The sequence below is a fragment of the Neovison vison genome, chromosome 5 (genome assembly GCF_020171115.1).
Source record: "Neovison vison isolate M4711 chromosome 5, ASM_NN_V1, whole genome shotgun sequence".
Lineage (NCBI taxonomy): Eukaryota > Metazoa > Chordata > Mammalia > Carnivora > Mustelidae > Neogale > Neogale vison.
The window spans coordinates 156,339,213-156,354,973 of NC_058095.1; the positions used below are offsets into that span (position 1 = coordinate 156,339,213).

The window sequence follows — 15,761 nt, forward strand, 5'->3', positions numbered from 1 at the left end:
ATGCCCCTCCATTGTAGATTTTTTATTTTTAAGATTTTATTTATTTATTTGACAGACAGAGATTACAAGTAGGCAGAGTGGCAAGCAGAAAGAGAGAAAGGGAAGCAGGCTCCCTGGTGAGCAGAGAGCCCAATGTGGGACTCAATCCCAAGACCCTGAGATCATGACCTGAGCCAAAGGCAGAGGCTCAACCTGCTGAGCCACCCAGGTGGCCCCCCAATATAGATTTTTAAACATTGTTCTGATCCCTTCTGTGGTATACTTCCAGTATTTTGAGGTAATACAAATCAAGGTTTTTGAGGGTCATTGATTGTTTTATTCATATTCCTCTAGATTTTTCTTTTTTAATTGGATCTATTTGATTTAGAGATACATGAAGTTTTTGTCATAATTAAAAAAATAGCCTTTATTTGTCAGAGCAATTTTAGGTTTACAGAAAAATGAGAAGTAAGTACAAAGTGTTTCCATATACCATCCACTCTCAATTCCCCATTAATAACATGTTGTCTTAGTATGGTATATACATTACAACTGATGAAATTGAAAATGTTGAAATAATTATTGATGCAGTATTATAAATATTGATATAAATGTTGATGCAGTGTTATTAGTTCAAGTCCATAGTTTGCATTAGGGTTCGTCCTTGGTGTTGTACATTCTTTGGGTTTTCACAAATGTGTGATGACCTGTATCTACCATTAGGTATCATGCAGAGTATTCTCAGTGCCCTGAAAATTCTTGGATTCAAGACCTCTTTGCATTTCTTTCCTTGGCCTTTTCCCCCCTCTTCCTTATTTCTTTTTTCCCCTCTTTCCTTTCTTCCTTCTTTTTCTTCTTCCCTCTGTGTGTCCTTTTTTTGGGTCTCTTTGACATGTGGTAATCTTCAAACATACAGAGGTACTAAGAGTAGAAGTTTCATGTCCCGTGAAACTGTAACCTTTCTTCATGTTTACATTGCCAGGATTGTTTTATGCATACCTTCTTTTCCTTTTGCCACTTTCAGCTGCAGTATTTTAATAAAAGTTTCAGACATTATGTAATTTCATCTATTGCTACTTCAGTGTATGGCTGTATTCATTATACAAGTTTTCCTTGTATTTTAAATATTTGCATGTTTACCTATAAAATAATTCAATTTGTATAGGTTTATGACTATTCTATGTGAATTGTATACCTTTTATCATTACATAACATCTTCGTCTTGTTCAAAGATTTTAATTTTAAATTTCACCTTGACTCCTACCATGTTGCGTTTCCTTCCTTTTGTTTTACTTGCCTGTTTTATTTCAAAGCCTTCTTTATCACTTGTTTTGTGTTTCTTAAAGTTTAAATGAAAAAAGAACCAATCTGACACTCTTTCTTTTGGTATGAAAGTTTTGTCCTTGTAATTTTAAATAAATAAAATCACTTCATCTTTGCTTGTATTTCAGTATTCCTTTTTTTTTTTGTTTTCCCCTTTTTTATTTGTTGCTTGAATTAAATTGCTAATTATTCTTGTTTCCCATTTGTAGATTGGAAATTTTCTTGTCCTTTAACATTGTATTTATGTTCATCTTCCTGTTTAGACTGGCATTTTCAAAATAACACTTGTAAAGAAGCTCTGATTGCCCCAGCTTTCCAGCACTGAAGATTCTCGGAGATCATCTCAGATCTCTAGGCTGTATTTGGATTTCCCTTGTAGTTGATCTCTCTGGTTCCAGACTTGCTTTTCTCTTGTGTGTTCACAGTTTTCTCATTTCTGTATCTTCTCTCTTTCCCTTCTTTGAGAGTTCTGCCCTAGTTTATTGGTTTCATTAGCATTTTTTCATGACGTTTCCTCAGCTGGAATCTGTGGAGGCTATGCTCGAAAATGCCACATCCTCAAATGTATTTCTTTAGCTTGAAGGGGAATGGTATTTTGATTCTAGGATTCTTGGGCTTCTGTTTTTCTTTCAGTAGTTGATACACTGGCCTGTTTTCTGGCTTCTAATATTAAGACTAAGGTCATTCTAATTAGTCTTTGATTATATATGTAAAGTATTCTTGGTGTCTGAAAGGTGACCCAGTTTCCTCTTGATCATTGGAAATCGGGCTTTTTAAAAAATTTGTTTTGTTTGGTTTGGTTTGGTTTTTGGTCTCCACCGGAATATGCCTAGGTATGTGTTTATGTCCATAAGTTCTGCCTTTTACTCTGGGTATTCTTTGAAGTGTACAGATATAAGTTGTTTCTTCATTTCAGAGAAAGTTTCTTCTGTTAACTGTTTTCCTTTTCTCATTTCCTTTTCTCTATTCATACTCTCCTTTGGGAATTCCTTTTATTGTGGGTTAGTCTTACTGGACAAGCTTTCTGAAGCTTGTGTCTTCTTGCTTATGCTTACTCTCATTTTGTATTTGTGTTCTGTTTTTTGAGGTTAATTCTTTATGTTGCTCTTCCAGGCCACTAATTTGAGTTCTAATGGCTGGCGATCGTCTTCTCCTTAAAGTAATGAACCAGACTGCATAATTGGGAAATCATGTTATTTTATCCCAGAAAGTCTCCTTTCGTATGGGGGTATGTGTGCATGTATTGATACTCTTGAAGTTTCTATGTGCCCAGTTACTTTTTGGATGCATTCCCAACTCCCCCCTCTGCCCCCCTCCCCGCCCCAATTCTCAACTGCTTTGTTTCTCTTGGTATCTATAATCATTATTCTGAATGTAGCCCTATCTCTGGTGGATAAGCCACCTGCAGTGGTTTTACTGTGGTTGATTTGGGTGCGGTACTGAGTGCTGTTTGGTATAATATTCTAAGTGGCAGCAGTCCTTCGAGGGGTTGGAGATACAGCCGTATCTGCCACTGAGGTTAAGAAGAGCATGTATCTCGGAACATTGACTTCATCTCAAGGGCAGGGTCTAGCTAATATATATTGACTACTTGGACTTCTGGGACTCTTGGAGCCTTTAAGTGACTGCTTTTAGGCTGCATGGATCTCCGTAGGCCAAGCTGTTCCCCTGACTTCTTTCACATCTTTCCCTGGACATCTCTGAAGCTGGCCTCTGGGTTGCCCGCAGTCCATGAGAGGCAAGAGCTCATTACTTGTGATTGGCTCTCACTTTCCCCCAGATGTCCCTGTTTGCAATGTCCTGTGTCACTCAGTCACTCTGGGGGAATAGAGACCGTGGGATTTGGAGTGGAGAGGGGGTGCACCATGCTGGTTTTGCCATCTTCTCAAAGCAGAAGTATTTAACCAGGGTTATCTGGGTGTCATTAATGAGCTTTGGGGGAGTCTGTGGACCCTCTGAAACTGGGTACATGCTTTTCTAGAGAGAAATTTAGTGAGGTTCTAGACCTTAAAATGGTTCAGAACAACCAGAACTGATGAATGAGGAACTCCTTTAGTCATCGTTTTCATTAGTTGCAACCATCCATATTTTGACTTAGTGCAAGTAAATCCTAGCTCTATTCCTTCCTAGTTGTATGACTATAAGGAAGTTCCTTAACTTTGCTGTGCCTCACTGTCCTCATCTATAAAGTGACAGTAACTGTAGAAAGTGCTTTATAGGATTGTGAGCATTAACTGAGTTAATTCATTTAAAAATGCTCAGAAAAGTGCCTGGTTTAGACCTAGCACTCATTCTTCTTCCTGGCTGTGAAGATCTTACCAGTAATGTTCCACCTGCCATGTTTGTTAAATATTGGTTAACATGTTGACTTTTACTGTTGTCATTATTAATAAAGCTTGCCAGTAGTCAGTTTTTTTTTTCAGATGGCAAACTGAGCTATAAATTAATAACATTCTTTTATTATTTTTCTGTCAGTTAACTACAAAATTATTGTTATGAATGAACAAACATACTTGCAATAAGCAACTTTGAAAGACATCGTTCTATCATAAGGGTGTCTGTGTAAGAGTCTAAGAGAAGAATGGAGATGGAAGTCTTCCAAAATTGAAACTGATGGGTAAAAGTGTCAAATTCATAAGCTGTTTCTGCTTGGACCCTTGTCTTAAGATTAATGTTAGGACCCTCGCTATATCTTCCCAAATTCGTGTGTGTGTGTGTGTTTGATTGTTCATTTCCAAATGTAGGTTATGATTAGATTTTAGTTATTTGGAAAAGCAGCCTTTTTGTAGTCTTTCAAAGATTATAAGCATTGGAACACTCTCAAGTAAGTAGAAAGGAGTAACATCTTACCGTTGTTAATAGCCCAAGTGTGGTCAGCTGGCTGTTGCATATCCTTAAGAACAGAGCTGAATTTCCCACCTTTGTTAGACCTTTGTCAGTTGCTTATATATGATTGCCACAGTGAAGAAGGAATCCACTTTTGCGATGGGATAAAAGAAAAAGTACTATGAAATTGTTAAAATTTTATGGCAACCAGACTCCCCCATCAGATAATCCTATATACCATGTGGGATCTTTATATTCCAGAAGAATTTTAGAAACTCTAAATCGATTCTTACCCTTTACTGTTTTACTTATTTAAGTTTTAATTTCACTTATTTAAATTTTAATTTAACTTAAAAATTAAGAATTATTGCAACCCATATTTTGGTTTCTTTGAGTTGACTGTAACTGAACAAATACCATGTTCTATTTTCAGAGTTGGAGCATTGATTGAAAGAATAATTGATAGGAGAAATCATAGAGAAATGGATTTGTGACTAATTCATAAAACTGCATTCTTGCCAGAAGGGGCATTTTAGATTTGGGCAGAAGTTGACTTCTTCGATTATTTTTAAAGTCACAGAGGCCAACATTGTCAAACTGGGTTAAGTAAGCCAGAACTGGGATGTTCTGGAATATTCAATGCCAATATCCTAGGAAATTGATAATACAAAGCAGGTATATTAAACTTTCCCTTAATATTTATTGAGTCTTATTAGAAAGTTGAAGGAAAAGTTTTTATGACATGATGTGAATAGGTAAAATTGTCAGATACTTTCAGTTAGGTTTTTGTTTTAGTATATGTGCTGCCGAAGCGTTTTAAAGTGTGTTGTAAACTATTTTGGGTCTTTGAGTTCTGTACTCTTACCTAGATTTTAATTTTTCAGATTTGTTCCTGTATTAGTTTCGTAGAGCTGCCATAACAACATACCACAGACAAGGTAGCTTAACCAACAGAAACTTACTTGCTCACAGTTCTGGTGACTAGGAGTCTAAAATGAAGACATTTGCAGGGTTGCTTTCTTCTGGAGGCCGCTCTCTTTGGCCTGCAGATGGCCATCATCCCCCTGTGTCTTCACATGGTCTGTCTGCTGTTCTGTGTGTTGTGTGTGTCCTAATCTCTTCTTTTAAGGACATTAGTCATATTGGATTAGGGCCCATCCTAATGACCTCATTTTAACTTAATTGCCTCTTTAAAGACCCTATCTCCAAATATAGTCAAATTCAGAAGTACTAGGGGTTAGGGCTTACACATAGGAATTGGGGAGGGGGAAACGCAGTTCAGCACACAACAGCTTCCTTACCCTTTCTTCATCTGATTATTTGTGTTGGGGTCAACAGGGAAGCTCTGTAAATAGAATCTGTTCAGTTTCCACTGCAACCCTTGAACATAGCCATTATTTTCAAGGTGAGTTTACAGGAATGGTATGTTGGGGCCTATTTCCCAATGTGCTTTTTATCTTTGAGTCCTGTGGATCAAAATCTAATAACTTTAGATCTTTATTTTGAAATCCTGTATTCTCAGGAGCTTCAGAATTTTAATAGGTAAATGTTAGATTCTGTTCTGGACAAAGCAGTTCTCTGAACTGAAAGAGCAGAACCAAAAATAATGGCATCAGTTATCCTTTTGGGCTGGAATAACAACAAACTGAATGGAGACCTGTTACTGCCAGATACCATTGTGGAACTCAGTTTTACGTAACAGGAAATTTCTGTATAATTCAACAGGTCATCACACCTAAACTGCTCCGCTGAGTTGAGTTGAACAAGTTCTGCTTACCAGAGGGAGCTTTTACATATCAAGCCTTGTTAATACATGTCAGTTTAGACATGGTGTATTTAATAAAGATGTTATCTAAAACCATATTAATTTAAAATAACATTATTTGGATATTAGATATTCTTAATATTCGCTCACCATATACCTCTTGTTTGTATCTCCTTTGCCTTCCCTATAAAATTACAGTGGAATGTTGAGGAACAAGTTCATGCATTTGGAGGGGTTTTGTAAATTTCAGTGCCATTTGGATGTTAGTTACAGCCTGTTTGTTGGGTCTTCTAGCTTTGGGGACAGCTTCTGCTTTGACTAGGCAGTTGGGCCACCATTCAGCAGCAGACAGTTACAGCCAAATATTCTTCCATTTGAGGAACTTCCAATCCTTCTCATCACCTCCTTCTCTGTTAATGGCCAAGTTTACACATACATGTTCCGTCTGACTTCTTTCCACACTTTTTGTGACTTTTTTTTCTCTTTGGAACTTCCCACAGTGTTAATTTTCATTGGAAGTTTTAACTTAAGTGTATAATTAGAATTTACCTGAATCTTGCTCCCCTGGAGCAAAACTTGCCTGTCACCTAGTTACCTGTTCTTAAAATCTTAGGAATTATTAGGTAAATAAACACAAAATATTTGCAAGTTTAAGTCAGAGAAAACCTGTTGAATGAATTATCTGCTGTTTATTATTTTTATTTAGCATAGTAGATTTTGAAGAGAAAATATTGATCAAATTGGATTATTTTTAATTGAAGATAACATGATCAAATCAGTTATCTTTATTTTGGTAATAGTTTATTATATGTAAAAACAAACTAGTGATGTTGCTTTAATTACTATTAACTTTTATGTGAAATTATTTCAGATGTAGAGAAAAATTGCAGAATGTTACAAAGATGTTCTGAACACCTTTGCCTAATATTTACGTTTGCTTTATCTGTTTTATCTGTGTCTCTCTTCTTTATCTGAAACATTCCAGAGTAAACTGCGGGCCTGGTGATCCTTTACTCCTGAAAATGTTTGTATTTCCTAAAAACAGGAAAATTTTTTTACATTACCACAGTACTGTTATCAAGATCAGGATATTAACATTTACATATACCTATGATCCAGTCTAGAGGTCGTGTTCAGATTTCACCAGTTGTTCCATTAATGCCTTTTGTAGTAAAAGAAACACATTTTCTGATTTGGGATCCTATATTACATTTACTTGTCATACCTCTTTCTTTCCATCGAGAACAGTTCCGTAGTCTCTTATTTTACTTATTTTGGATGGGGGGGGTCAACTATGGTCTTTATATTTTTTCAGGCGCAGAGGCCCTTTACGTTGTAGAATATCTCTCATTTTGCATTTGTCTGTTTTCTCGTGATTGTGTTGAGGCTTTGCTCACTGTAGAATGTAAAACAGTCTACAGGGAAGGTTTTGTGCTTCTCTGAGCACCACACCGGAGAAGCATGATGTCTGTTCACGCCATTACTGCTGAGGTTCGCTTGGTTAAGGTGGTGTCTTTCACATTTCTTTACTGTAGAGTTACCACTTTTCCTTTTGTTGTCAATTAAGTATCTTATTGGGAGATACTTTGAGACTGGAAATGTCTCATTATACTTTCATCCACTAGTTACAGATATTTCCTAGTTTGTATTTAGTGAGGAATAAGTCTAAAGATTACAGTAGTAACGGCAGACACAATGCCAGAAAGATATGTTTTTCTCAGTTCATCACTTTGACGTTTTGAAGCAAGACCAGATTTACCTCACAGTTGCATTTGATAAACTCAGTTATTTATTTTTTGAGGTAAATACATTTAAAGCAACAAATACATGTGAAAACAGTAGCAAGAGGTCTAAACACAAACACTGGTACTAGTGATAGCTTGATGGTGATCAAGAAGACAAAACTAAATTAAAATAGCAAATGGATTAATAAAAAGTCGGACGTTTGTGGCCATCTAATATAGGCATGTAGAACTATATATATACTCACTGTCGCATGATTGTGTGTAATTGTATTCCATAATACGACCTTTCATGATTGCAGTTGTCTGCACCTGTTCGAACAAAAGACTCGTGGAAAGATAGAGGCGTTGCCAGCACAGACTGACTGATTAGCTACGGATAGATCTGCAGAGTGAACACTCTTTGTCTTTGAGAGTTCAGAAATTCTGACTTGGGGCACCTGGGTGGCTCAGTGGGTTAAAGCCTCTGCCTTCAGCTCAGGTCATGATCCCAGGGTCCTGGGATCAAGCCCAACATTGGACTCTCTGCTCAGCAGGGAGCCTGCTTACCCCCTTCTCTCTGCCTGCCTCTCTGCCTGTTTGTGATCTCTGTCAAATAAATGAGTAAAATCCTTTAAAAATTTTTTTTAAAAATGAAAAAAAAAAAAGAAATTCTGACTTGTTTTGGGCTCTTCTTTTCTTTCTCTCTCTCTCTCTTTCTTTGTGGCTGGGGGTGAGGGTTAGGTCTTTTGTTGACTAAATCATAAGACTTAACTATTAGATGTCAACATACTGATCTTAAGGTGCAGAATCATATTATTTGGTGTATCCCTTACTCATACACTTCTTGGAACTATCACCCATTTCTATTGGGTAAAAAATATATAATGTATGAAGCCAGGTTTTCAGAAATTTGTTTGGTGAGGATAGTCACAATAAGGGAATTCAGTTTTGTATTTTGAACGTTTAAGGCATCGTTTCTAAAAGTGTGTTCCATGGAATTCTCAACCCATAAGGGTATCCCGTAGAAGGGGGAGTGTGTGGTTAAGTAGGCACTGTAGAATACCCTCCTCTTGAGAATCCCAAAGCATAATAACTGATGAAGGAGTCCGAGGAGTCTCTCTTAAAAGTACATGTTTAATGTGGTTGAAGTCAATGTTTTCCAGATAGAAGCGACACAGAAACCTTACCTTGTTTGTTTGTTTGTTTGTTTTTTCCTTCCACATGACAGCCTTCAGAATACATGTTTAGTGGCATTAGACTTGTGTGGATTTTTCCTCCAGGTGGAACAAGACAAACCATGAGCCTACCAGACAGCCGTCTTTGACTCTCGTTCTTTGTATATCCTTTCTTTCCAGGTGGCTACCTCCATTTTCCAGTGGTTCTCCCTCCCTCCCTCCCTCCCTTTCTCCTTCTCTTTCTTTCTTTCTTTTTTTTTTTTTTCCTTTTTTTAAAGATATTTTTAAAACTTCTGTTGAATTATATTTTGGCCTGGGAGCTCTTTTGTCTCTTTGTATATCTCTGTTTTGATCTCTTAAGTATTGAGTTTGACTTGCAGAGGGGAGAACTTGTTTCCGAGTTCTCAGAAATGGAGCTGTACATGGTTATTTAAACAATGTTATGCCTACAAGATTCCTGGTGATAATAGTTCAGGGTCTAAAGGAAATGTTTCATACCATCCAGTTGAATAACTTTAGAATTCTACTAAAATGTGTTTAGAAAGATTTCTTTAACAGTATATGAACCTAAGTGGATATATTTTTTAAATTCTGCAAGTAATCATCTTGCCTTTAGCAGCTAGTTATTATTCTAGTTATCTACTTCATTATTTTATTTTGAAATGCTTGCAGCTCACTAATTTAGATGGTGAAATGTGCTGTTTCTGTTCTATAATTCTAAGTTGTGGTTAAGTGGGTCCATTTTTGGATTCCATTCAGTAATGGGTCTAATGTACTTTTTTCTTACATGGTTACAGAGGAGTCTTCGGAGGCAAAACAGAACCTTACGATGAATTTATATCTTTAAACTTTTATAATGTGCTTTATAGAAGACAACAGCTCATAATTATGTAGCTGTTTATGTTTACTACATTTTTTAAAAAGTTTATTATTATTATTATTTAGTAATGGGGCTTAAACTCATGACCCCGAGATCAAAGGTTGCATGCTGCACTGACCGAGCCGGCCAGTTTACTACATGTTTTTATATACATTTTTCCTTGAAGAGAATAGGAAGGTCGTACCATTTCTGGAGTGACCTCAATTCCAACCCTGCCTCTACCATTTACTATAGGTGTGCTCTGGATTTGCTGCTCATTTATTCTTTCAGTATTTATTTATTTGCCTAGTATATAGTGCATACTTTTCTTAGAAGGAGTTAATCATAGATTAGAGTTAAATCATTCACTTAACTTTAAATTTTCTTTTAACCTAATGAAGTGTGTGAATAGTATTGATATAAAGCCCTTGGCACGTAGTAGGCACACTTTGAATAGAGTGGTAAGATGGTTTCTCACACGAAATTTGTTTCTAGCAAGAATAGATATGCTTAACACTTGTTCCTTTCTTGTTATATTTGTCATATGGGATCTTGTTTCTCAAAAAACTATAGCTTGCCTTCAAAAATTTATTTTTTGAACTATCTAATAAGATCTTTATTTAGTGTCACATTTATTTTACGAAGGGTAGATGCTTATTTTAGTGATGATTTGTCATTAAAATTATGTCAAAATGTCTTAAAATGTTGTTGAAACTGTAAACAAACTCATAACACACACAGAGCTAATTATGGATGCCATCTGTTTATTTTTACAAAGCTTTTTTTTTTAAGACCATGGCATTGTCTGCTTATGATAAGCTTCAAGATTATTATAATGACTAAGTCCTGTCCTTCAATTAGTGTAGTTGAAGATGGGAAGACATTTCTTTTGTTCATTGACCTTTTCTCGTTTCAGAATGTATGGAATTAGACATGTCACAATAAAGAGACTGTTATGAAGTGCATTTAGAACATGCTTAATTTTTATAGGAGAAGAAATCGGTATTAAAGCAGGATATGTGGCTGAGCTTATATTTAAATATCTAAAACTTACGCAGGGATTTCACTGACATCTGCTCTTTATCATCTTTATCATCTGCTCTTTATCAGTGCCATAAGTGGCCTTCTTTTAGCTTTGTTAAGTTTAGGAACTTGTAAGCGATCAAATTCATAATGCTGTGTATCCCTGTTAGTATCCGTATACGCCAGTGCATGTTTTTGTACGTGTGTGTCCCGTGTGTGGGTGTGGAAGACCCGGGATCCCCATGCCAGCATCATCCAAGGTAGTTATCAGCAATTTGCTGAGAGAGCAGAGTGATTTCACGGGCTCCGTTTTGCTATTGTGCGTGCTCAGCACTCCCCACGTAAGTCTGAAGGGAAAACAACCTGCAGGATCCATCTGCTCCTTTCTGCTCCACTGCACTGATGTAAGAGTACGCTAATCTGGTTGCTTGTCAGGACAGGTTAGTGAAAGCATGAGCCTGGGTGAGACTCGGCTCGCCTCATGCTTTGAAAGATCCTAAGCTGCCTCTGTGGGTGCCATGCTAAGTGTAGCAGAAGACCTTGATTATCTGCCATACGGAGGATCGCAGCTAAATCCGTATTTTCGGATAGGAAGTAGTTTCAGAATTGAGAGTGTTAAACGTGGCCGCACGACATCTAATGAAAAATGGAGACAAGTAATACAGAGAGTTTACAAATACTTTTTAGGTGTTTCTTTTAAAAAAGTCATGCCTGCTATAGATTGTGTTTAATTTTAAATTCTTTTGGTTTTGTAGTTCATTGTGATTGACTGTTAAATATAATCAACCTTATTTTACCTAGAAGTTGTTGACCGTGTTCTTGCCGATTTCTGTTTGCCCTTTCCCGCACCTACTGACGGCCTCGTATCGGCCTCGCAGGTTGAGCATCCCGTCACAGAATGCATCACCGGCCTGGACCTGGTCCAAGAAATGATCCGTGTTGCCAAGGGTTACCCTCTCAGGCACAGACAAGCTGATATTCCCATCAATGGCTGGGCAGTCGAATGTCGGGTTTATGCTGAGGTAAAGCGAATGATGTTGAGAGGAAGCATGATGGTCTGTCCCGGAGTCATGGGACCAGGTAGAGCTGAACGGAGGGTAAAGTTAGGATTTCAGAACTGGTGTCGAGCGTGTGCTTATGTAATAAAGAATCGAACTGGGACAAAGGGTAGATAGTTTTGTGGTAATTCAAAGTAGTTTTAAAAGATTGAGTTTAATTAAGTTCCATGTATTTTTCCTGCATGGGAGAAATAGCTCCCAGTCAGTTTAAGGGGCAACAAAGCATTCGTTAAGTGTTCTTGCTTTTGCTAAATATTCCGTATGCTTGAAGGGACCGTGGTTTTGTTTTGTTTGCTTGTTTTCAAATCCCATTTGAAATAAACAGAAGCATTTATTTCTGTGTTTTTGTTTGTTTTGGGCTTTTTGGTTTTTAGAGCCTACCCTGGGTGCACGCGAGTTCATTCAGTACTTAAATTTTTGCAAGTTTGTTTTCTAATAATTTTGTCCCTTATGCTTACATGAAAGTAGCAATTAAAATTTAAATTGCAAAGCTTTCATTCATGATTTTAATTATGGCTCTTACTCCTAAACTGTCAGTTCAGTAGTTTTATACTATTTTATAACTGGATTAACCATCAGATAATAAAGCAGTCAACATCTGAGAAGGCTTTTTTCAAGTGATTAAAATAATTCAAGGAAACATGTATACTATGTTCTACTTTTAGAATTCGAAGTTTGTCAAAACAAAAAGTAAATTACTAGTATCTGTGTCTAAGAATACTGGAAATTGTTTTCCAGTGTTTTTGAAGGATCTTGAGAATATACTTGGCTTGGTTATTCTTGCTCTTGATTATGTTGGGACACTGAACTTATTTAGTATTTATTCTGATGATCCAGGCTATTTACGAATGGACCACATGCAAAGTTTCTTTCAGGTCTTTATCTGAAGAACCAAAATTCTCCAGTTTTACCATATGTGAACTGTTTTGAGAGTAAGGAAAACAAGTATCTTTAGTGCACTACAGTTGTTCTGAACTGGGGGATGTTTTCATGTAGCGCCTAGGTTATTTTATTTTTGCCCGAAGCATTCTAAGAAGATTTATAAAATGTTGGAATTTTACCAGTTGCAGTAAAGTATGACTAAGGTCAGGCTAAATTCTGCTTACAGTTCTGTTTGGTTTTTAAATACTTGTCTAAGTAGTCTAGAGTGAGTATAAGACAGTAATATTCTGAAATCTGTGATTTGGTAAATACTGTATGTTGAAAATAGATCTATAAATGCTTCTTCATTGTATAAGTATTTAACCTTACTCTGCTGATTTATATTTCAAAGACTGTGCTTCCTTTTCTTTGAACTTTCAGGACCCCTACAAGTCCTTTGGGTTACCGTCCATTGGGAGATTGTCTCAGTACGAAGAACCAGTACATCTACCTGGTGTAAGTCATTAAGCTGTGATACCAAGTGAGGGTGTAAAACCTTGATTTATGTCATACTTTTATGTTAAAGCATGTCATCACTGAAGGGTGTAAATTGAAGGACAAGTGGAATTCCTGGGGAGTGACAGTTTTTTGTTGTTTTTAAAAAAATATTTTGTACTTTGTGATATGTAGGAAAGTCAGAATTTACTTCACAGGGGACGTCCAGAGACATCTGACTTTTAAATAAATGATAGTTTACAATGTTCCCAATTCTTTTGAAAATTGTAGTGAAAAAGATCACAGAACCCTAAGAATGGGAAATGACTTTTCTGTATTACACTTTAATCTTTTCCCTAAATCTAACCCAGCTTCCCTGTATAGTGAGACGTCAAAAATTCAAGCACAAAATCAGCCCCTTAATGGAAACGGATTAAGGAAAACAAAGTGTGCCTTATCCTAGGACGTGTCACGGACTTTAAGAAGTACATATTTGCACCGGTTAAAGAAAAGTGATCATGGTCCACATAATTCATAATTCTTCTTTATTTAATAGCTGTTCTTTAAATAGTTTTTGCTGCATAAAAAGAACAAGGACATACCCTTTTTCTTAATCAAGGTAATAAGTGCATATATATATGACATTATGTTAACTAGTGGATGACAAGGCTGTAACATCTGTGAATATGATTATTCCGTTTGATTACTGGCATGAAGATGGTAAAAGATTACAGGAAGGATTCTAAATTCAAAGATGTTATTGGATATGTGATTTATTTCACTTTTTAAATTGTTTTTGCCCATATGCGTTCTGAAGAGACTTGACCCTTTCTAGGCTGGGAGACTCCATGCTGTGTTCAAAGCCTGAAGGCAGAAAAAAAATTGTAAAGATTTAACAGGCACTATGTGACGTTAAATAGCAGATGAGAAAACAAGTATCATAGGGACATATCTAAACATTTTTTTAATCAAACAAAAAAAGTATTAAATAAGAATTCGTAATGATTCCTCTAGTTGTTGGAAGTTTTCACCACGTTGTAATAGCTAACAACATGTCAAACATTTTGCCCTCGCAAGTTTTTGCAATTTGCAATTTTCAAACGTGAGACCTGTTGAAAGTACAAGTGATAATGGACAAACTATACCCCCTACAGTCTTTGTCCCACCAAATCTTTCTTCAATTAATGCTGCAGCAGGAGTTTTATGTAATAACATTTGCGGTTGTGAGCCATCCATAGAAAGAAAAAACAATTAAAATGCCTTAAATGTTCTGCTTACTGCTGTTATTTGCTTGTGTGAATGTTGCATGTCAGCTAAATGGACCAAGGAATAGATAAAGTGATTGGGTGCGGGAGAGTGCACACCAAGCTTTGTCTATCATTATTGCTGGGAGCAATCAAATTGATGTCAGCAGGACAGTAGATGCGTTGACAGCTGTAATTATGTATCTCCATGGTGATCACTTTTGGCCTGTCATGGAGGCCCACAAGTCCCTCCCTTGGAAGCATTTAATCAGATTGGGCTGTCACTTGTCAGGTAGACATGGCGGGCTGGGAGTTGGACTGAGGGGGAGAGGTGACTCGAGCATGAAGGGTGGGAGACGGCTGAAGAGTTTCACACGCTCCACCGTTGATACAGAAGAAAGACATTGAAATTATGCCAGAGCTTTCTGAGCGATGGCTTGGGACCCTCATACACAGGTGCCTGGGTGGTGGTGGGGGCGGGAGGTGGCTTTTCCTCCTTGTCTCCTTAGCTAGATCAGACCGTTTGAACTTGGAAAACTCTTTTGGGCTCTTACCTTTTTTTTGGTCACAAGAACACATACTTCAGGGTTAATTTACAGGCCGTACACTGCACATGCTTCTTTAAGCCTAAAATTTACTTACAGGGCATTGATGAAGATTTTAAAAAAATCTTTGTTCGCCACATTTTATAAATTTGTTATTTTCAGATGGCAGTTTTGTTCTGCTCTGAAATTTCGTTACATTTTCATTTGACTTTATTCTTAAAGCTTTTTGTGCCAAAGCTAAAATACATTTTTTTGTGTAGCCTTTGTTTCCATAAAGGAATGGAGACTTAGTTTGATTTTTACTTCATTGTTAGAAATTAAAAAAAAAAAGCTGATGATTATTGGAAATAAAGCTATATAAGCAGGAAGTTATAAGTCAGAGTCTTCATGCTTTGTTACATTTTTAAATTAGAAATGTTGATCTGCTAATGAAATGTATTTGATTAGAGATATGTTTTGATTATGTATTATATCTCTTGATTTTACCCTGTGTATTTTTAGATTAAAATGACATACCTTCTATGATCATAATTTTAATGGATGACATGGTTATATCCAAGAGCCGTAGGTTACTTAACTTTTAGGAGGGTGGTGATAAAGATAACTAAAATGTTAAATTATGAACTATAGAAGAAAGTAATAAATAATCTTTATTGTCTGTTATTTGACCAGTGGGTTGAATAGCAGAGTTCCACCCTACCCTTGTAGCAATTTATGTAGCAAATAGGATATATTTAAAGTCAGACATTGTAGGATTTGTACCAGTCTCAGTTTGAAATGCAGCTTCAGCAAGCATGCTCTGGTTTTAAATAATAATAAATGGTGGTAAAATGAGCACTTTTACTTTTTGCTACTAAAATTAAGAAATTGCAAGTTCAGAAGGC

At 36.5% G+C, this 15,761-nt stretch overlaps 1 protein-coding gene across 3 annotated transcripts in view; it reads left to right on the plus strand.

The window, feature by feature from the left end:
* The window catches only part of PCCA (propionyl-CoA carboxylase subunit alpha), a 402,014-nt gene that overhangs the window by 175,498 nt on the left and 210,755 nt on the right, over positions 1-15,761 (plus strand). For all 3 annotated transcript variants that reach the window (XM_044250038.1, XM_044250039.1, XM_044250040.1), the window contains 2 exons: positions 11,553-11,696; positions 13,035-13,109. In XM_044250038.1, coding sequence (XP_044105973.1) covers positions 11,553-11,696; positions 13,035-13,109 — 219 coding nt within the window. The remainder of the gene's footprint in view (positions 1-11,552; positions 11,697-13,034; positions 13,110-15,761) is intronic.